We start from the raw sequence: 22938 nt of genomic DNA, 5'->3' as shown, positions 1-22938 counted from the left end.
CCAGGGATCAGTTACCAGGAAGGACGTTAGACAGCCAGGTAATACACAGGAACTCTCACAAACAGGTCTGAGACAACGCAAAGGCAAAGCATACTGAACAGAGGCCCTTTAAATAATAAGTGATGACATCACAATTCTGAGACTGCATCCTGTCTCACACAGATGATGCACAAAAGGAAGTGCAGGAAATGAGCAGCATCCCCCACAATGCACCATAGTCAGCAAGAGAGGTGAGTAAAACGGCTGCCAGCAGCACTTGGCAAACAAAACAGGGAAAAAACCCTGACAGTACCCTCCCCTCAACGACCCCTTCCCCGCGGGAGGACAAAAGGCTTATTGGGGAAACGGGCATGGAAGGCACGGAGGAGAGCGGGAGCATGAACATCAGAGGAGGGAACCCAAGAACGCTCCTCCGAACAGTAGCCACTCCAGTGAACCAAATACTGTACACGGCTCCTGGACATACGAGAGTCACTAATGCAACACAGTGGTAAACCGATTACAAACCAATGGTTTCAAGAGGGAGACATGAAAAACATTGGAGATGTGCATTGCAGGAGGAAGGCCAAGAGCGTAGGCCACAGAATTGACCCGTTGGAGTATTCGAAAAGGACCAACATAACGGGGAGCCAGTTTATTGGAAGGCACACGAAGGTTCAAGTTGCGGGAGGACAGCCAAACTCTCTCACCAACCTGGTAGGAAGGCGTGGGCAGATGCCTACGATCAGCCTGGAACTTTTGGCGCTGCATAGAACGATGAAGGCAATCCTGAATCTGCACCCACGTGGAACGGAGATGCTCCTCCAAAGCCGGAATACCCTGAGACATGAATGAATCGGGCAACAAGGATGGTTGAAACCCATAATTCGCCATGAACAGGGATAACTTGGAGAAAGCATTAATAGCACTATTACAAGCAAACTCTGCCCAAGGTAACAGTTCAGACCAATTATTGTGGTGATCTGAGACATAGCAACAGAGAAACTGTTCCAGAGCATGATTAGACCGTTCCGCAGCTTCATTGGATTGAGGGTGATATGCCGAGGAGAAGGAAAGCTGGATCCCCATTTGAGCACAAAAGGAACACCAAAATCTGGAGACAAACTGGCTACCCCGGTCCAACACTATCTCCTTGGGTAACCCATGTAAACGGAAGACCTCCCGGGCAAAAATTGAAGCAAACTCCTGAGCGGTAGGCAACTTCATCAAGGGAATGCAATGTGACATTTTAGAAAAACGGTCAACCACCATAAGGATAACAGTATTGCCATTGTAAACAGGGTGCTCGACAATGAAGTCCATGGAAAGATGTGTCCAAGGACGCTCACCATTAGCAATAGGTTGAAGAAGACCCACAGGAAGACGTCGAGGAGTCTTATTCTGTGCACAAACTGAGCAGGAGGCAACATACGCAGCAACATCAGAACGAAGACCTGGCCACCAGAATTGTCGAGTGACAGACCAAATCATTTGGTTCTTGCCTGGGTGACCTGCGGCTTTAGGATAGTGGTAAGTGTGCAAAAGTTTAGTTCGAAGATTCTCAGGAACAAAACTCTTACCACTAGGTTTCTCAGGAGGTGCATTGGTTTGTGCAGCCAGGATCTCCTCCCCCAAGGGAAAAGTCAAAATAGTACGTATGGTAGCTAAAATATGGTCAGGAGGTATAACAGGAGTAGGTACAGACTCCTCCTTGGACAGAGGCGAAAATTGTCGAGAGAGGGCATCAGCCCTAACATTCTTACTACCAGGCACGTAGGAGACCACATAATTAAACCGAGACAAAAATAGCGCCCATCTGGCCTGTCGGGGCAACAAACCTTTTGCTTCAGATAGATAAGTTAAATTCTTGTGGTCAGTAAGAATGAGCACTGACACGCTAGTACCCTCAAGAAGATGCCTCCATTCCTTGAGTGCCAAAATTATGGCCAGTAATTCCCTGTCGCCAATTTCATAATTCCACTCCGCTGGAGACAATTTCTTACAGAAGAAACCACACGAATGCAAGGAACCGTCAGGCGTAGGACATTGAGACAAGAGGGCACCTACTCCAGTCTCAGACGCATCGACCTCAAGAACGAAAGGCAGGACAGGGTTAGGATGAGCCAGAACTGGAGCGGCAGCAAAGGCAGTCTTAAGACTATCAAAGGCCTTAATGGCAGAAGTGACCAATGGAGTGAATAATTCTCTTTACGGGTCATGTCTGTGATAGGTTTGACCAAGGAAGAAAAGTTTTTAATAAACTTTCTATAGTAATTGGCGAACCCCAAAAAACGTTGAATAGACCGAAGATCAACTGGGCGAGGCCACTGCAGAACTGCAGATAACTTGTCAGGATCCATGGAAAACCCTGAAACGGAGATAACATAACCTAGGAAGGTTACTTGAGTCTGATGGAACTCAAATTTCTTGAGTTTACAAAACAAGCCGTTCTCACATAGTCTCTGAAGAACCCGTGTAACATCAGAAAGATGAGCCTTAAGTGTGGGTGAGTGTATGAGGATGTCGTCTAAGTACACCACAACACACTGTTGCAACATATCTCGTAGGACATCATTAATAAATTCCTGGAAAATAGCAGGAGCATTACATAGGCCAAAGGGCATTACAAGATACTCATAATGCCCGTTCCTGGTGTTAAACGCTGTTTTCCATTCGTGGCCCTCCTTGATCCTAATTCGATTGTACACTCCTCTCAAATCAAGTTTAGTAAAGACCGTAGCTCCCTTGAGGTGGTCAAAGAGTTCCGTAATGAGCAGAATAGGGTAAGCATTCTTAATGGTAAGACAATTAAAACCCCTATAATCGATGCATGGTCTTAACTCACCACCCTTTTTCTTCACAAAGAAGAAGCCAGCCCCTGCAGGATTTGCGGATGATCCCCCATGACAGAGCATCGGCAACATACTCCTCCATAGCACAATTCTCTGCAACAGACAGAGGGTAAACCCGGCCCCGAGGAGGAATGGCTCCGGGTTGCAGGTCTATGGAACAATCGTAAGACCGGTAAGGAGGCAACGTACCGGCACGCACCTTGTCAAAAATGTCTAGGAACTCTCGGTACTCCTCTGGCAATTCAGATACCGAAGAAGTGCACAAGACTTTAACTGGTTTCCGAAGACAAGTGGAAATACATTGCGGGGACCACGACAACATTTCGGACCTGCGCCAGTCGAGACTGGGATTGTGCTTTTGGAGCCAGGGATAACCCAGAACAACCGGAAAATGCGGAGAGTTTATCACCTGGAACTGGAGGGTTTCAAAATGGAGAGCCCCAACAGCCATGGACAACGGAGCAGTTTCGTGAGTAACGAGTGTGGGCTGAAGGGACCTGCCATCAATGGCCTCAATAGCAAGCGGAACGGATCGAGGCAAAACAGGAATGGAGTGCTTTGATACAAAAGCACTGTCAATTAAATAACCCGCAGCACCGGAGTCAACAAGAGCCTGAGTGACTATGGAGGAGTCCACTGAGGAAAGGACACCTGTGACCAAAGGTTTCTCCTTAAGCGGTTCCGGGGACGAGGATAAACCACCCAAGGTCTGCCCCTGACATGACCTTATGTGTGAGCGTTTCCCGGCCATGTAGGACAAGACTTCAAAAGGTGGCCCTGTAACCCACAATAGAGGCAGAGCCCCTCCCTCCTCCTAAAGGCCCTCTCCGCCACGGAGAGACGTGTGAATCCCAACTGCATCGGCTCAGCAGTACCTGGTGACTCTGGACCAGGAGGCATGGGAGGAGAGGGAGGCATGGGTGGGAACGAACACGTAGGAGATGGAACAGGAGGCTTCCGCAAGCGCTCCTTGAAAGAGGGCCTCTCTCTGAGTCTGATGTCAATTAGGATCAAAAAAGACACCAATGCCTCGAGATCCTCTGGTAAATCTCTGGCAGCAACTTCGTCTTTAATCGCATCAGAGAGCCCATGAAAGAAGGCGGCAAGGGCTTCATTGTTCCAACCAACCTCTGCGGCAAGCGTACGGAACTCAATAGCATACTGAGCAACAGATCTTGTACCTTGCCGAATGGACATGAGTCGTTTAGCAGCAGAGGAGGCCACAAATTCAGGGTAATTTGAAATCATAGGTTTATTTGTCTCCCACAAGGGATTAGCCCAGGCAAGAGCTGTGTCAGAGAGTAACGAGATGAGAAATCCCACCTTAGCTCTGTCAGAGGGAAACGCCTGAGGTGACATCTCAAAGTAAATGCCCACCTGGTTCAAAAACCCTCTGCACTGAATAGGCTCGCCTCCATATCGCTGAGGTAGAGGTGCAGAACCGGACATGCTCCTGGTAGGACTAGGTGCAGCAGCGGAAACAGGAGTAGCCATAACTTGTGGGACACTTTGGTCCAAATGTGCAGTGCGAGTCAGCAGGGTTTGCAGGGCTAGTGAAAATTGATCCAAGCGGTGATCCTGTTCATCCGTCCTGGAAATTATGGCAGGTAAAGGTGGATTATTAGCACCACCAGGATTCATGGCCTTTTGCATAACGTCAGGGTGCCAGGAATCAGACTGAGACGAGAAGTGCAAAAATAATCACACCTTTATTAATAACAAAAAAATAATAAAAAGGCCAGGAGTCAAAACCAGAGCTGGTAGTCAGACGAGCCGAGTCAGGAGCCAAAGCAAATAGTCAGACAAGCCGGAATCAGGAGCAAGGAAAACAGCAGAGTCAGGAACAAGCCAGGGATCAGGAACCAGGAAGGACGTCAGACAGCCAGGTAATACACAGGAAATCTAACAAACAGGTCTGAGACAACGCAAAGGCAAAACATACTGAACAGAGGTCCTTTAAATAATAAGTGATGACATCACAATTCTGAGACTGCATCCTGTCTCACACAGATGATGCACACCAGTCTGGCCATTAAAGGAAGTGCAGGAAGTGAGCAGCATCCCCCACAATGCACCATAGTCAGCAAGAGAGGTGAGTAAAATGGCTGCCAGCAGCACATGGCAAACAAAACAGGGAAAAAACCCTGACAGACCGCTCCACCTCCGCAGGGATGAAGAAGATGACGGTCCCATGATGGATGAAGATGGAGCCGCCGGGATGAAGATTGTTTAAGCGGGACTTTAGCAACTGTGAGTACCTAAAGAGGGTTTAGTGTTAGTTTTTTTTAAGTTTTTTTGGGATGTTTGTTTTTTAGATTAGGGTTTGGGCATTTCTTAAAAGAGCTGAATGCCCTTGTAAGGGCAGGAAAAAGAGCTAAATGCCCTTTAAGGGCAATGCCCATACAGCTTAGCTTAGGTTTTCTTTAGAGTTAGGTTTTATTTTATTTTGGGGGGTTGGTTGGGTGATGGGTTTTACTGTTGGGGGGGTCTTTGTTTTTTTTACAGGTAAAAGAGCTGTTTAACTTAGGGCAATGCCCTACAAAAGGCCCTTTTAAGGGCTATTCGTAGTTTATTGTAGACAAGGGTTTTTTTTTTATTTTGGGGGCTTTTTTATTTTTATAGGGCTATTAGTTTAGGTGTAATTGTTTTTATTTTGGATACTTTTGTTTCTTATTTTTTGTAATTTAGTGTTTGTTTTTGTACTTTAGAATTTTTGTATTTTTTGTAATTTAGTATTTTTTCTTTTTTGTAATTATAGATTTAATTTTTTTGTAGGGTTAGGTTTTTTTTAATTTGTAATTTAGTTTAGTTAATTTGTAATTTAGTTTGTTTAATTTGTAGTTAGTTTTATTTTAGTCTAATAGTTATGTTAGTTTAATTTATAGTTAGTTTTTTTTTATTTCACAGGTAGGTGTTTTATTATTTTAAGATAGGGATCTTGTAATTTGAATATAAAGTTAGGGGGTGTTAGGTTTAGGGGTTAATAGTTTAATTTAGTTATTAGCGATGTGGGGGGGGCTGGCGGTTTAGGGGTTAATATGTTTATTTAGTGGCAGTGATGTGGGAGGTTTAGGGGTTAATAACTATTTAGTGGCGGCGATGTTGGGGAGCGGCGGAATAGGGGTTAATATCTTTATTATAGTGTGGGCTATGTTGGGGTGCGGGGGAAAAGGGGTTAATAACTTTAGTATAGTGTGGGCGATGTCGGGCAGCGGCGGAATAGGGGTTAATAAATTTTATTAGTGGAGGTGATGTCGGGAGCGGCAGATTAGGGGTTAATAGGTTTATTATAGTGTTTGCGATGCGGGAAGGCCTCGGTTTAGGGGTTAATAGGTAGTTTAGTTTATGGGTGTTAGTGTACTTTGTAACAGTTTAGTTATGAGTTTTATGTAACAGTTTTGTTGCGTAAAACTCATAACTACTGCTCTCAGATAGCGGTACGGATCGTGTCGGTATAGGCTGTATTGCAAGCTTTTTAGCTTCACTGCAAAACTCGTAATGGCAGCGCTATGGGAATCCCATGCAAAAACGTGATTTTTTTGAGTGCGGGACTGACGTTGCATTACAGGCTAAACAGCTTGCAGTACAGCTATACCGACAAGACTCGTAATGGCTGTGTTGCCGTTTTAAAGCTGAAATGGCCATTTTTTCAGCGTTAAAACACGAAGGCAAAACTCGTAATCTACCTGAATGTGTCCTGTCACTCTGTGTTGACAACTTATCCCATAAAGTTAACTCTCCTGAGAAGAGTGAATTGCCCCTTGTTTCTGGTTCAGCAGATGTAGTTAATAAAAACCATTGAGGGTTCTGATAAAGTGTTGTAAATAGCAAACACACACACAGTATTATACAGGTTTATAATGGGAGATTTTGCCCAAAGAGCTTACATTCTAGGGGGGTATAATAAGAGACTTCCCCATGGAACTTACAGTTTAGAGGTAGTTCTGAACCTATTTTTTATTCAGCTAGCTATAGCCTTTAGTTCGGTTGGCTTTCAGCACTTAATATTGTGTTTGGGGAACTATTGTTTAAAAATCTGTGTTTTATATATATATTTATATATATATATATATATATATATATATATATATATATATATATATATATATAGAAGCACTAGATAGCTGTGCATGGGTGTGTACGTGTATAACTCTGTGTGTATGTATCTCTGATTTGTGTGTGAACATTTATTTTGGAAATGCTATAAAAAATTAAAAAAAAATTCACATTACTCCCTGACCACAAAATATTTGGGGATAGAAGCATTTTGAGTGCCTAGGGCATCACAAAACATAAATATGCCACTGAAAACCGCTGATAATAAAATAATATTAACAAAACCTACCTAGTTTGTTTCTTTAAATATCTTTTTGTGTTTTATAATCAGATAACCTTTTTTTGTGAATTTTAAGACATTTACGGTGCTTTCTTTGTTGCCAGAAGTACTGGCATCAGTCACACAAGCAATGAAAGTAGCTTTTTAAACTAGGGTGCTCATCTCTGGATGACTGTTTCATTAAAAACTTTACAAACTGTTAGTTTTAATGATGCATGGGGTTAACCTAAAACCATAGTTATGAATTTCTAGGAGCGAAACAAAATAGCACATGAGATAATCCAAGAGTTATGTAGCACTAAAGTGTGACATTTGGGGAATGCAGGTGGCTGTCACATCTTCCAATACAATATAAATTGTTAGTATATTACAGATAACTTAATTGAAGTCATACATTAAACCTTGTACATTTGCAGAGTATTTGCCAAATTCCTGCGTTCTGTATAAAAGCATTGATAGTCCTATTATTATATCAGTTCTGAACCGTTACTGAGCCTAAACCACTGGTAAAGAAAATGAGGAGCACTTCATTCTCCCAGAAGACCTTGACAGTGAATGAATCTAGCAGGCTGCGAGTACAGAGTCCATCTCCTACTCGTGTCAGTGGTCGCTCTTTTTCCTCTGAAGTTCATTCTTCCTCAAGCAGAAGTCGTGGCAGAGAAGGATTTGAGGATTCATTTGCAGAGTCTAAAACTGAGGTCCATATCCACCGACCCAATGAGAAAGAAGAGCTCCAAGAGTTGAACAACCGCTTTGCAGGTTACATAGACAAGGTCCGCTCATTGGAACAGAAGAACCAAGCTCTTCAAGAAGAACTGGAGGAACTGACCAAGCGATTGAAAGAAAGGGGACCCTGCATTTCGGAGGAGTATGAGAAAGAGTTTAAGGATCTCAAGGATCTAATTGAGAAGTTAACACAAGAGAGAGGTTTGGCCGACATCGAGAGGGGGAATCTAGAGGAAGAAATTGAAATCTGGAATGCTAAGTGTGAAGAAGAGCTGTCCCTCAAAGGTTAGAAATGCAATACAAATGTACAGATGTATGAATGAGTTTAAGTTAAAAAGACAAATCTCAAGGCTAAATTCCCCATAAAATGTTTAATTATACATAGTAAAAACATTTTGAATTGTGGTTTATATATTTTGGCCAATGTTTCCTGCAGTACATGCTGCAGACTGCAGAGGCCTGAATCTAAAATATTCTACACAGTATTTATAGCTCTCCCTAATTAGCAACTGAAGAGGAACAAACTCAAAAGGCTTTTTAAAGGGTGTATCCATGAACAGCAAAACAATGCAAATTAGTTTTAAATTATTTTAAAACATTAATTTTGTGTGCAGTTCTTCTGCAATATTATTCCTAATACACAGATGCAGGTAGCAAATTTCGACAAGGGAACTGATCTGATTGGTAACGCTGACCAAAGACATGAGCGCATGCGCAGTTCAAGTTCTTAGCCGTAATTCCTCCATGTTTACAATTTTTTTTGTCCCTGTCTGGGGGGTTCATGGTGGGGGGAAGCCCTCCTTGTAAACCTCATTCCTCGAGGTTCACTTGGGGAGGATGCTAGTGGATCTATGATCTGTTGCCCCTTTGGCATATATGGGGTTCAAATATTTGAAGTTGTTCCCCTTGCAAGCTGTGAGGTTAATGTCTTGAAGATGACACCTTCTGGTACATAAAGCGGCTTATCTAATTGAAAGTATATGTTATGTGCTAACCCATTGGTAGCCAGGGAGTGCAGCAGTACATTATATAGTTTAGCAAAACAGTCCTCTTTTGTATCAAAAGGGTTAATGTCTTGAAGTTGCATATTTAATTAAAAATGTTTTATTAACAATGACATGCACTTAACTTTTATTTAAATTAATTTGTGTGGCTTAAATGAGTCCCATAACATTTTAGATGTATTAAACATGTATTTAAAATAAATAAATATAAAAATACACACACACATAAATATATATATAAAAGATATATAGATATATTATATACACACACATATATATTTTTGTAATTTTCCCTATGGGCCTTGCACCCAGACTTGTCTGGGGTTAACTGCCTGGAACTCTGGGGACGGTACAGCTACCTGTGATTGCTATCGAGCACCCAGGGATGTGCATGTTGCTGGGTCATGGGATGTGTACCCAGTCCAGTCTAAGTGTGCAATCCCCTTCAGTTTTTTTGTGTATGTATGTATGTATGTATATATATATATATATATATATATACACACGCACCTTTTATTTTTCTTCAATTACTGGGACTTCAGTGTTAAGAAAAAAAAAAAAAAACACCACAGACTATAAAACTCATTCAAATGCCATTGTTTATATACAGCAAAGGAAACAAGCAACTGTTATGTCATTTTATTTGCATCTTCATGTATTTTTTCCATGCAAAAACGTATAATACTTCCTTATAACAAGCGGTGTCTAAAATGCCCTCCTCAGCAAGGAAATCATGTTGTAATCACATGACCACATAACTAACCAAATTCTCAGATAAGGAAATTCATTGAGAAATTACTGAAAAATTTCAAACGTGTATAAACGAACTCAATTGCAATAAACCACAAACAGTTTGTACAATGTAATCTTCAGTTACATAGCAGACTATATTCTTTAAACTAGATATTCATCCAGTTCATCTATTAGCAAAGTCACTTTAAAATCACAAGTATATTCTATTAAATGTCCGATTTTTGGGGAAAATAACTAAAAATATTTGGTCTAAGAAGAAAAAAAAAACTATATATATATATAAATAATACATATACATTATTTTGAGCATATATATTTACTGTAAAAAATCTCAAGACCAAGAATATTTTTGCCATAAAAAAAGGCTAATTAAAAGCTGTTTAAATTGAATACAAAACAAACAGTATGGGGATTATTGTGTGCAACTCAGTGCCAGGACTCTAATGCTCATATGTTAATAGACCAACTCACACAGAAAAGGATGGTACTGCAGAGCAAAGTCTATTTTTCCAAAAACAAAATACTATAATACATGCTGAAACATTCTATTTTCTGTATGACAGAGAAAATATTTAAGTGTAATCAGTTCCCTTTAAGAAAAATAGATGTTTGTGCACGCAATCAGGTCAAAACTGAAAATACAATTTACCCAAGATAATTTTATAAAAGACCCAGTGTTTTATGGTACAAACAATGAATAGCAGCACTGTATAAACTCAGATTTTTTTTAGCAATTAAACATTTAAACAAAATTGCCAACCAATTATTAATGGAATCTTTAATTTATGATAGTATTGTAAAATTACTTTTTTTAATTTTGAAGAAATTATTATAGAAAATATTAATAACTTTTGAGACCAATTTACTATGCAAAACTGAATAATTATGTTATTGCTTTAATAAAAAAATTATACAAAAGATGTAGTGTTGTTCTTGTACATAGGACAACATTATTAATAAGGTTATTATGAAAGAAAGTTATATTAATAGAGATAATATAGAACAATTTTAAAATATGGCTAACACACAGTGTTTAGAAATCTCTGTAAAAATGTGTTTACAATCTTGTCTTAAAGGGACAGCCAACACCAGAATTTTTGTTGTTTAAAAAAATAAATAATTCCCTGGTTCGATCCCAGGTTTCGGCACCAAAAAAAATAAAAACATAGATAATTCCCTTAATTAGCCATTCCTTAGTGTTGCATAACCAACACAGTTATAATAATACGTTTTACCCCTTTGATTACCTTGTATCTAAGCCTTTGCAGACTGCCCCCTTATTTCAGCTCTTTTGACAGACTTGCATTTAAGCCAATCAGTGTTCACTCCTTGGTAAATTCATGTGCATGAGCTCAATGTTATCTATATGAAACACATGAACTAACGCCCTCTAGTGGTAAAAAAACTCTCAAATCTAGGGGCGGCCTTCAAGGTCTAATTAAGTAGCATATGAACCTCCTAGGTTTAGCTTTCAACTATGAATACCAAGTGAAAAAAGCAAAATTGGTGATAAAAGTAAATTGGAAAGTTGTTTAAAATTACATGTTCTATTTGAAACATGAAAGTTTTATTTGGACTTGACTGTCCCTTTAATATTTTTTTTTTTTAATATTCAGCTTGATCTTGCTTAGAAAATGCTCAAATTAGAAGGACATTGTACTTAAAAAATAATCATATGAAATAATGTACATTATTTTTTGTTTATCTTTTTGACTGAATTTTTTTTAAGAGCTATGAAATAGTGCCCCTTTAGTAAAAACACATATGTTAAATCAAAGTAAACATAAAAAGAAACAGACTGTGTTTAAAAAGTCAGCAAACAACCAACTTATTTTCTTGTAGCATTTTTCATTGTAGCCAGACACGTTTTGCATTATACTTCTTCTGAGCATGGGCAAAACAGAATTACTGTTTTTCTTACATTCACTAAGCCAGCTCAAGTTACTCTAGAAGATTTATGACTTTCAGCTAGATAAGCCTTCCTGTAGAGACCCCAGCCTCCTTGTAGGGCTGTAACAGGAAGTAACGTATCCTACACAAATGTAGTTAAAGGGACATTATACACCCCCAAAAATATAGGCTATTTAAGCACCAAAAGAAGATAAAGTTTGAAATTGACATGTATTAGCAATTTTGCTGCTAAATCTTCTAAACATGATTATAAAGTTTGTAATCCACTCAGTACATAAGAATACGTACGTAATATCCACTAGCTTCAGAGCAAGGCTTTTCCCTACACTCCCTATCTAGTGTCCTTTACAGCCAGCCCCCATGCTGGGGCTGTCTGTGTAATAGATAAGGCATGTCAAATACAAATCCCCTCACCTGCACTCAGCCGTTTCTCCCTGACTGTTACACTGGGCACGATCTCACTCCCCCTTCAGTCTTCCTGGTAAGCATTCTGTAGACACAAGATGAATATTCCACTCACAGCTCTGTGAAATATGATCCTGAGATGTTTTACAGAGCTGTGTGTGAAAATATTCAGAGTGCCATAGTGATGACAAAGGGGGAGTCAAGTCAAGTCAAGAATACTTTATTAGCATGACATTTTTACATGTGTTGCCAAAGTAATATGTTACAATAAAACAGATCAATAACAGTTAATAAAGTAGGAGTATAGTGGGTAAAGATAACAGTTAATCTAATCTGATTGGGGGTTCTGGTCATGTGACAGTCTGCTACATATTTTGCTACTATCCTTGCAGCTCTGTTTTTTTCTCCTAACATTACACAGTCTTTCTTGTTCAGACATCTGTTGGAAGTCAGTTATTTCTTTCATTATTTTTGGTAAGTATTTATCCCTTAAGAGTTTGTATCTTGTACAGTACAAAAGGAAGTGCGCTTCAGTCTCTATGTCCCCACTGTCACACTGCGCACATTGTCTGGCTGGCCTGGGTCTCCATTTTGTCTGATATCTGCCAGTCTCTATTTCCAGCTGGTGGTCAGAGATTCTGTATTTAGTGAGTATCTGTCTGTGCTTTGGTGACACTTGTGGGATACTCGGCTATATGTCAGATATATGCACAGTTGCGCTCCACTCGTAATCTGGGATTTATATTTATACCCAGTGATCTTCAATTAGCAAAACATAAACTGATGCACAGTTTATAAAAGGAAAGTCTAGCTAGGCATACAATACCTGCATCACTCTATAAAAAGCATTGACTTTTCTGTTACTTTATTGAATTTACACATCTTCTAAAAGTCTGTTTTGTAGACTGCAGAAGTCACTTTATTATATGTGAGATACACTGTATAATAAATATCTTAACTTTTAACAGAGGAAGCAGAGAAAACTCTGAGAGAATTCCGACAGGACGTAGATGATGCTACTCTACAAAAATTGGATTTGGAAAGAAGAGTTGAGCAACTAGTGGATGAGATTGAGTTCCTCAAGAAGCTACACGATGAAGAAGTTGCAGACTTACTAAGGCAGATTGAGGAGTCTAAGGTAAACGTTCAACTAGAAAGCGACCGCCCTGACTTGGCAGCAGCCTTGAGAGCTTTGCGTGCTCAGATAGAACAAGCAACCGCCAAAAATATCCAGGATGCAGAGAAGTGGTACAAGTCAAAGTTCAATACCTTAAAGGGCCAAGTCTCCAAGAATGAAGAGAAAATAAAGACCATCAGAGAAGAAATTAGCAAATATAGCTCTCAGGTGTCTGACCTACAGAGTCAAATTGATTCCTTGAGATCTATAAACGAGGCTCTGGAAAAGCAACTGGAAGATATAGAAGCCAAACACCTGGAAGAAGTGGTTGCGTTGCAGGAAATCATTGCTCAGCTGGAAGGACAACTGCTAGAGACAAAGTCTGATTTAGCTCGGTATCTACAAGACTATCAAGATCTGCTCAACATTAAACTCAGACTTGATGCAGAAATTGCAGTTTACCGAAAACTACTGGAAGGAGAAGAACAAAGACTTGGTATGACCGCAGAGAGTGAGGGTAAGTTGTGTTGATTCACTACAATACAGTAATGTAAAAAACATGGAAGAAAATATGGGTAAGATTATATAAGCAGTATTCAATACTTATGTTGTTTATTTGTGAGGGTGATATGGCCTACAACATGAAATTTGTTTTTTATTAACATTAAGTAAAATGTTGACAAAAGTTTATTACATTATTGCTTAGTACAAAATATTTAGTATAGTATCTACATTTAGGTGCCCAACTCCAGACCTCAATAGAAGTTATCAGTTTATGTTTTAAAGGGACTTTATAACACTAGATAAATTTCATGCACTTCCCTCTAATTATGTGTGCCACCATTTTAGAACCTGTGTTTCACTGCAGGTATCTGAAGGAGAATTGTTGCACATGAACAAACACATCAGCACCCATGACTAGACTAAAACAGGAATAACCTCAATACTATGCTCATAAAATGTATTTGGTGTTTAATGTTCATTCAATTCCTTGGTTACCAAAAAGTTCAGCAGATATTAACCAAGCTATCCCCTAAGTTACCAGCCTGTATAGCAAGAGAACATTCAACAAAAATAAATAAATAAAATCATGCATATAAAAGAGCACTCTCTAAACACATTAAAATATTTTATTTTCAACGTAATCCTCAGTATAATCCTATTCCTATCACATGCATTATTTAAGCACTTACACATAATAGTCAGGGCATTTCTGTGGACCATATAACTGACAAGGGGCTTTAGAGACATAAGTCTCATGTGATTAAACACCTCATGTAGACAATAACTTACAGGGCCTTCAGATACATGGATCTGATCTGATGTATGATGTGGGTATATAACTGACATGGATCTTTAGATACACAAATCTTGTGATTAAACAACTTATGTAGACAATAACTTACAGGGCCTTCAGATACATGGATCTGATCTGATGTATGATATGGGCATATAACTGACATGGATCTTTAGATACACAAATCTTGTGATTAAACAACTTATGTAGACAATAACTTACCTTCAGATACAAGGATCTGATCTGATGTATTATGTGGGCATATAACTGACATGGATCTTTAGATACACAAATCTTGTGATTAAACAACTTATGTAGACAATAACTTACAGGGCCTTCAGATACATGGATCTGATCTGATGTATTATGTGGGCATATAACTGACATGGATCTTTAGATACACAAATCTTGTGATTAAACAACTTACGTAGACAATAACTTACAGGGCCTTCAGATACATGGATCTGATCTGATGTATTATGTGGGTATATAACTGACATGGATCTTTAGATACACAAATCTTGTGATTAAACAACTTATGTAGACAATAACTTACCTTCAGATACATGGATCTGATCTGATGTATTATGTGGGCATATAACTGACATGGATCTTTAGATACACAAATCTTGTGATTATACAACTTATGTAGACAATAACTTACCTTCAGATACATGGATCTGATCTGATGTATTATGTGGGTATATAACTGACATGGATCTTTAGATACACAAATCTTGTGATTAAACAACTTATGTAGACAATAACTTACCTTCAGATACATGGATTAGATTAATGATGTGGGCATAAAACTGACAGGGTCTTTAGAGACACGAGTCTCATGTGATTAAACAACTTATGTAGCCAATAACTTACCTTCAGATGCATGGATCTGAGGAATTATGTGGGCATAAAACTAACAGGGCTTTAGAAACACAAATCTCATGCCATTAAACAACTTAGACAATAACTTATCTTCAGGTGCATGGATCTGAGGAATGATGAGGGTATGTAACTGAAAATGGATCTGATCTGACACCTGACAACCCACTGAGTGTAACCCTTATAGTTAAGATTATGATATGAATCCTGGCCTGGTAGGAGACTGCGATTAACAATATATAATTTTGGCACTTGGCGTGTTGTTACAAAATATTTATTATTTAATAATAATCTTTATATTTGTTTGTTTTCAAGTTCGTGGAGACAACTCACAGGTGCAAACATCCGTTAGCCAGAAAGTGGAAACGCGCATTTCATCACTCAAGCAGACAGTCTAAAACATCAGAAGCTTACAAGACAACTCAACAAAATAATCCTGCTTCTTGCATTTTGTGTTTAAGTGCTATCATATAAAAAGCTTTCCTGCATTTTAAAATGTTTTATTTTAAAAACAAAGTTTAGAAAATTGTGAGTATGGTATCCAGAGAGCTGCAGTATATATTTAGACTTAAATACATATCAGTAACGGACCTGGTGCAAACATTCTTTTTGGGCACTCCAAAGGTAAATCAGTAGTAAGCAACAGCAATAATATACATGCTTATCTATATAATGATTTTGAGGATAGATAGGACATGCAACCTGCACTAATAAAATGCATAAGAATTGTATAAATGCTGCACGTCTCCCCACCTGCTACACCAACAGTAGTTCCGACCCTGTTGCATATATTTTCTCAAATTATTTTTCTTTTTTTTTCATGTTTAAATGCAATCGCCACAAATAAATTGACAATATAGTAAAGGAAATTAGCATAATCTTCTAGTAAAGATTAAAGATGCCTCACACATTTAGTATTGATAAGGGTGAGACAACAGGTGCCTTATACACTTGCATGTTTCTGAAGGTTTATCAACCTTTACTAAATTATATCTCATCAGTCTGTTAAAAGGATACTAAATTCTAACATTTTAGAACTAAATTACACAAAAGGGGACAAAATAAATACACAGCAAAGTTGTTTTACTCTAGAACTAAATATTTTATACTAAAATCGCAATGTGTTTTCTGTCCCTTTAAGAATCTAGAGCTTTTTCATCCCTTTAACAGACTTGGATTTAAAAATTAAGAGAACAATTAAACAAGTTATAAATGGATTCAAGTAAGTGAAATGGTTAGTGCTGACACTGAATGTAACGACATACAAAGATTTTAAGCTACAATGAAATGCTATTATAGTGGAAACAAAAAGATATGTGAACACAAACAAAGATGCCTGTATTGCTCCTCCAATAGCTCATTGTTGATTTATCATTTTATTTAAATTATTCCTTATATAAAAAGTCTATTATACAAACCTAAATCACTGCTGTTCATTCACAAGACAAGAGCGCCACAAGTGGTTACAAAGCAATAAAATATGCAAGATTACAATTAAATGAATAGCAAAGTCAAAAATGAAAAGTGCATGGGAGCATTTCAATTAGAAATAAAAGAATGTTTGCAATATTATTATATGCACATAGGCACCAGTATTCAAACACCACACTTGCCCAGAGTCAGCAGTAACTTGTATGACACAAATGACGTCTTCAGAAGCAATACACACCACTGCCACCTGAGCAGGTGTGGTGTTTGAATACTGGTGCACGGGCACTCACAGGATATGTGCGTATGCCGCAGAATGACAGTATTAAAAGGGACACTGAACCCAAATTTTTTCTTTGGTGACTCAGATAGAGCATGCAATTTTAAGCAACTTTCTAATTTACTCCTATTATCACATTTTCTTTCTTCTCTTGCTATGCTATCTTTATTAGAAAAAGAAGGCATCTATACTTTTTTGGTTCAGTACTCTGGACAGCACTTTTTTATTGGTGGATGAATGTATTTTGATCACCAAAAATGGGCCGACATCTAAACTTACATTTCAAATAAAGATACCAAGAGAATGAAGAACATTTGATAATAGGAGTAAATTAGAAAGTTGCTTACAATTTCATGCTCTATCTGAATCACAAAAGAAAAAAAATTGGGTTGAGTGTCCCTTTAACTTTTACTAGAATCTCTTTTGCTAATAGAAGTATATTGCAAACATTGTTCTATTTCAAATTGAAATGCACCTATGCACATTTAATTTTTGACCTTTTTATCCCTTCTTAAACATTTTTTCTTTTAACTTTGTGTGTGGATAAAAAAAAATACTAGCTTCATCCATGCAATACCGAGTTGTATTAAAATCATACTAAAACAAATGAAATGTTCATTTAAATAAAATTGCACTGGTAATATAGATTAATTCATGTATATCATTACTCTTGAAATATGTACGGTCTGAGTGTAACTAAAATAATCAGAGCTATGTAATGTTAGAAGCATGTCAAGTAAAATTGCTAGAAACTTTGTCCAGAGTGGGGAAGTGAGGGACACCCATGGGTGCCTTGGGGACTCTAACAAGGAGTCAGTGGCTCCCTGACACCTGGGTTTGTCTAGCCCTGCACTAGGGTTACATGTGGTTTTCTAAGTGATGTCATATCCTGAAAGTTCACAGTTTACAAAGTGAGCCCAAGACAATATTTACATTAAAAGGAAATAAAAGTGCATAAAGAATATATTCTATTGGGTTATAGCATTTTATAATTTCATTAAAGGGACAGTCTACACCAGAATTGTTATTGTTTTAAAAGATAGATAATCCCTTTATTAACCATTCCCCAGTTTTGCATAACCAACACAGTTATATTAATATACTTTTTACCTCTGTGATTATCTTGTATCTAAGCCTCTGCAAACTGACCCTTTATTTCAGTTCTTTTGACAGACTTGCAGTTTAGCCAATCCGTGCCTGCTCCCAGATAACTTCACGTGCACAAGCACAGTGTTATCTATATGAAATACATGAACTAACACCCTCTAGTGGTGAAAAACTGTTAAAATGCATTCTGAAAAGAGGTGGCCTTCAAGGTCTAAGAAATTAGCATATGAACCTCCTAGGTTAAGCTTTCAACTAAGAATACCAAGCGAACAAAGCAAAATTGGTGATAAACGTAAATTGGAAAATTGTTTAAAATGACATGCTCTATCTGAATCATGAAAGTTTTTTTGGCCTAGACTTTCCCTTTAATGCTTGCCTGCAAAGGGGTTACACAAAGTCATTTCCATGACAGAAATGCACTACTGGGACCTAGCTGGACACAAATGGTGAACCAGTGACAAGATGCATATATGTATAGCCACAAATCACCAGCTAGCATCCAGTAGTGCAGTGCCTATATAGTTATGTTCTTAAAAAATAAAGAGAATGAAGTAAATGTGATATAAGTACACTTCTATATCAAACTTGCATTCTCTAACTGAACCATGAAAGTTTAATTTTGTCTTTGCAGTAATCTAGAAGCATAACGTTCTTACAAATGTTTATGTGCATTACAGCTTTCCAATAAACACTAAATATTTGTGATGACCCTATCCAATAAAGTTTTCATTCTTTTGGAGACACTATAGGTTGGCAGAACTCGAGTCCCTAAAACATTTTTGGGTTTATAAAGTTTAACTGATTAAAATTAAAGGTAATAAAAACTTATATGTGGATATTTTATGGCTGTTTATAAGTGAAGCCATAGTTGAAGTACAAATAAAAATGTTATTACAAGGCAAATTCTTCAAATGAGTCATATTTGTAATCACTACAAATGCTGAATATTCTACACTCCCCCTCCAACAAAAACTTTTAAAACAACATTTTGAAGCATATGTTGTAAAATAAACATTTTTCCAGCTGTCTTGCTACAGTACGGAACATTTAAAGGAATTTATTTGCCTTTTGTTTTATTTGATATTATTTGAGAGGAAAGTTGAATTTAAAGGGACATGAAACCCAATATTTTTCTTTCATGATTTAGAAAGAGCACACAATTTTAAACAGCTCTCTTATTTACTTCTATTATCTAATTTGCTTTATTCTCTTGATATCCTTTGCGGTAAAGCATATCTAGATAGGCTTCAGTAGCTGCTGATTGGTGGCTGCACTTAGATGCCTTGTGTGATTGGCTCACCCATGTGCATTGCTAGTTCTTCAACAAAATTCGTATAATGTGTATTGTTTTGCAGTTATCAGCTAAAACCAATTAGAGGGAGATATGTAGCAAGGTTAGCCATGGTAAACGCAGAATTAGACAGTCCACAATTTTCAGAGTTAACTTACAGAAAGAGTGCAAAAACAATGGAAGTATAGTATTTACTGTTCCTTTAACGCACACAGAATTAAAAGGGACATTCCAGTCAAAATTCAAACGCACATAGATTAATTACATCTTTGAATAGAAACATATTTGCAATATAAATGTATTGGCAAAAAATGCTTCTAGTAAACGTTATCACTGTTTTAGTGTTAGCATTTTTTTCTCTGCACGTGCATGTGAAGCATAGTTAGATATTCTCAGTGCACCAGCTTTTAAATACTGCAGCTGCTCAGAACACCAGTGGGGTTTGTATCATGTCAGTAATTAACAAATTGAACAACTAGGAATACTAATTGTACAAAGAAAATACACTTAGGATTGATAGAAAAGAATACCACAAAAAAATAAATTTCTTTAACTCCAATTAATTATACAAATGTGGAATTACTCTATTTTTTAAAATGTTCCATTACATTCATACTTTAATACTTTATTATAACAACTAGGAACAAACATTCACACAGAAGTAGCCTGAAAGAGTTAAAAACACTTAAACCCAGTTAAATAGGATTGGTATAATGAACAGTGCTATATATATTTAGCCTGATGCCCACAACATTATAGTGAAAGATAAGCTAAGCCCTTACAATCCGAGGGCTATTTTACTTTTAAATTCTTATATTTTTAAGGTAAATAGTAGGCACCAGGAATCAGCAAATATTCAGGTAGATAAAGGTTCTTTTTTAAAACTAGGCAAGCAGTTAAAAAGCGACAGACAGGAGAGAACTAGCTTCTCCTGCTGGACCCCTGACGCGCGTTTCACAGAACGCTTCCTCAGAGTGACCCCGTTTCAGCCTTACTGGCCGTAATCGTAGCATATTGCTCATAATCAACATTGAATATATTTCAAATGTATATTACATTCCAGCCAAACTCAGGGATGCCCCCGGGTACACAGATCTAAGAAATGTTACTCCCAAAAATTGATTATATCAAATTCTGAATTTAAACCTGTGGGGATTCTAGTCCTGAGTCTGTGTATCCAGAAGGCCTCCCTTTTGGCTAGAAGTTTATCCCTATCTCCGCCCCTTGCCTTACAAACTACTTGTTCAATGATTGTCCACCTTAGTGTTTCTGCATTTTTATTATGTATCATTTTAAAATGTTGCACTAATGGTGTTGTCAATTTCCCTGCTTTGATATTATTTACATGTTCTCGTATTCTGTCCCGCGTTTCTCTTGATGTGAGTCCTGTGTATTGAACTCCACATTGTACACAGGTCAGCAGGTAAACCACATAAGTAGCTTGACAGTTCAGGCATGAATAGTGCCTGAATTGTTCCCCTGTTACAGAGCTTGAAAAGCCTTCCCCACACTGTAGGAATCCACAAGCTATACATGATGTGTAGCTACATTTAAAGACTCCTTTAAATCTTAACCATGATGATTGATCAGGTTTTGTTGTGCTTATTTGTGTGGGAGCTAACAAATTAGCCAATGTTTTTCCTTTTTTGAAAGCATATCTGCATCCCTTAGATACAATATTACTTAGATCATCATCAGCTGATAACATTCGGAAATGCTTCCGTATGATGTTGCATACCTGGTGGTACTGGTTACTGTACCTAGTGATGAAGGAAACACCTTCAAATGCATCCTGTTTGCCAGGTTTCTCTGACTTTAGAAATTGAGACCTACTTCTTTTGGCTATCTCCAATCTAGAAATAGACACATCCTTCCTTTTATAACCTCTTTGACATAAACGGTCCTCTAATTCTGAAGCTTGTCTGCCAAATTCTTCTTGTGTTGTACAATTGTGTTTCAAACGTATAAACTGCCCTTTTGTAACAGATCGAAAGACCCTTTTTGGGTGATTGCTTTTTGCATGGAGCAGTGTATTTCCTGAGATCGGTTTTCTAAACACCTTTGTGAACACTTTGTTTTCTCTACTCATAAGTGTTACATCTAGATAGTTAAGTTGTGTAACATTAAACTCATGTGTTAGTTTTATCCCCACCGGATTATTATTGAGGTGCCTTAAAAAGTCATTAGCCTCCAATTCACTTCCTTCCCAGATGATCAGAAGATCATCTATATATCTCCTGTAGTAATTGATCTTAGCTTTCCAGGGTCCACTATCTCCATAGATGTGGGACAGTTCCCACCAACCCATGAACAGGTTGGCATAGGAGGGGGCAAACTTGGCCCCCATCGCTGTCCCACATCTCTGGAGGTAGTGGTCTCCCTCAAACATGAAAAAATTATGAGTTAATAAAAACTCTGTAACTCTTAAGATATAGCTGCAAAACTGGGGACTGTACTCTGTCATTCTTTTCAGAAAAAATGATATTGCTTCTAGACCTTGTCATGAGGTATGGATGAGTACAAGGAGGTTACATCTATGGAAAGCCAACCAAAGTTGCTCTGCCAAAAGACTGATTCAAGTTCTATCAAAAGTTGCTTAGTGTCTCTCAAGTAACTAGACAACTTAGATACCATTGGCTGTAAGATGGAATCTAGCCATTGTGACATAGGCTCTAATATAGAGCCTATGCCGCTGATGATGGGACGGCCCTTAACATCTGTTAAGGACTTGTGTACTTTAGGGAGGAAATTGAAAACAGGCTTTACAGGAGAACCTACTGTCAAAAATTCACTTGTTTTCTCATCAAGAAAGCCTGCTTCTTTTCCATCGTCAATCAGATGCAATAATTCACGCTTAAATCTCGCTGTGGGATCATGCGACAAAAGTGTGTATTGGAATGGGTCTGATAGTTGTCGTAGTGCCTCTTGAATAAAGAAACTTTTATCCATGACAACCACAGACCCACCCTTATCTGCTGATCTTATAACCAGATCTTTATCTCCTTTAAGACTTTTAAGGGCTGAAAGCTCTTCTTTATTTAAATTTTGATGCACGTTTTGTTTGGCAACATAAGCTAAATTCGTTAAATCCCTCTCCACTCTTTTCTGGAATTGTTCCAGGATATTTCCTCTTATATGTAAGGGATAAAACTTGGAGGCGCTTGAAAACAAAGGGCCACTTGATACTATATTTGTATCTACGTGTATTTCATTGTCGCCACTTTCAAAATACAAATCACATGCCTCTTGAAATGTGAATGTTGTGTTTGAAAGGGATTTGGTTTCAGTTCTGTCATGACTTATCTCTGTGCCACCTCTAGCAAAATATTTCTTCACTGTAAGGTTCCTGATCAATCTGTTCACGTCCACTAAGGTTTGGAACAAATCAAATGTGTCAGCTGGTACAAAACTTAAACCATAATTTAAAACCTTAGTTTCAATAACACTTAGTGGACGCGAAGATAGATTGATCACTGAATTTACTGATACTTGGTTTTTGATCTGCCCCTCCTGGGGGGTTGTCGTTGTTGTAAGGGGACCCCTTTTAGAATCCCTTTCCCTTTTGTACTG

At 38.0% G+C, this 22938-nt stretch overlaps 1 protein-coding gene across 1 annotated transcript; it reads left to right on the top strand.

Annotated features, from left to right (window-relative positions):
- Positions 1-7628: 7628 nt before the first annotated feature.
- Positions 7629-19133, top strand: LOC128650333 (vimentin-like). Its single transcript, XM_053704197.1, has 3 exons — positions 7629-8178; positions 12935-13600; positions 15578-19133. The coding sequence occupies exons 1-3, from the start codon at positions 7683-7685 to the stop codon at positions 15658-15660; spliced, it is 1245 nt and encodes a 414-aa protein (XP_053560172.1). The 5' UTR covers positions 7629-7682; the 3' UTR covers positions 15661-19133.
- Positions 19134-22938: the final 3805 nt, after the last annotated feature.

The sequence above is a fragment of the Bombina bombina genome, chromosome 2 (genome assembly GCF_027579735.1).
Source record: "Bombina bombina isolate aBomBom1 chromosome 2, aBomBom1.pri, whole genome shotgun sequence".
Lineage (NCBI taxonomy): Eukaryota > Metazoa > Chordata > Amphibia > Anura > Bombinatoridae > Bombina > Bombina bombina.
Note: the sequence above shows the minus strand (reverse complement) of the source record. Positions and strands in the feature narration are given on the sequence as shown.

Bases quoted from the DNA above. Each gene is read 5' to 3' on its own strand.
- LOC128650333 (XM_053704197.1), top strand. From the start codon at position 7,683: ATGAGGAGCACTTCATTCTCCCAGAAGACCTTGACAGTGAATGAATCT. The intron at 8,179-12,934 runs GTTAGAAATGCA...AACTTTTAACAG, and splicing joins AGAAGAGCTGTCCCTCAAAG to AGGAAGCAGAGAAAACTCTG. The intron at 13,601-15,577 runs GTAAGTTGTGTT...TTTGTTTTCAAG, and splicing joins TATGACCGCAGAGAGTGAGG to TTCGTGGAGACAACTCACAG.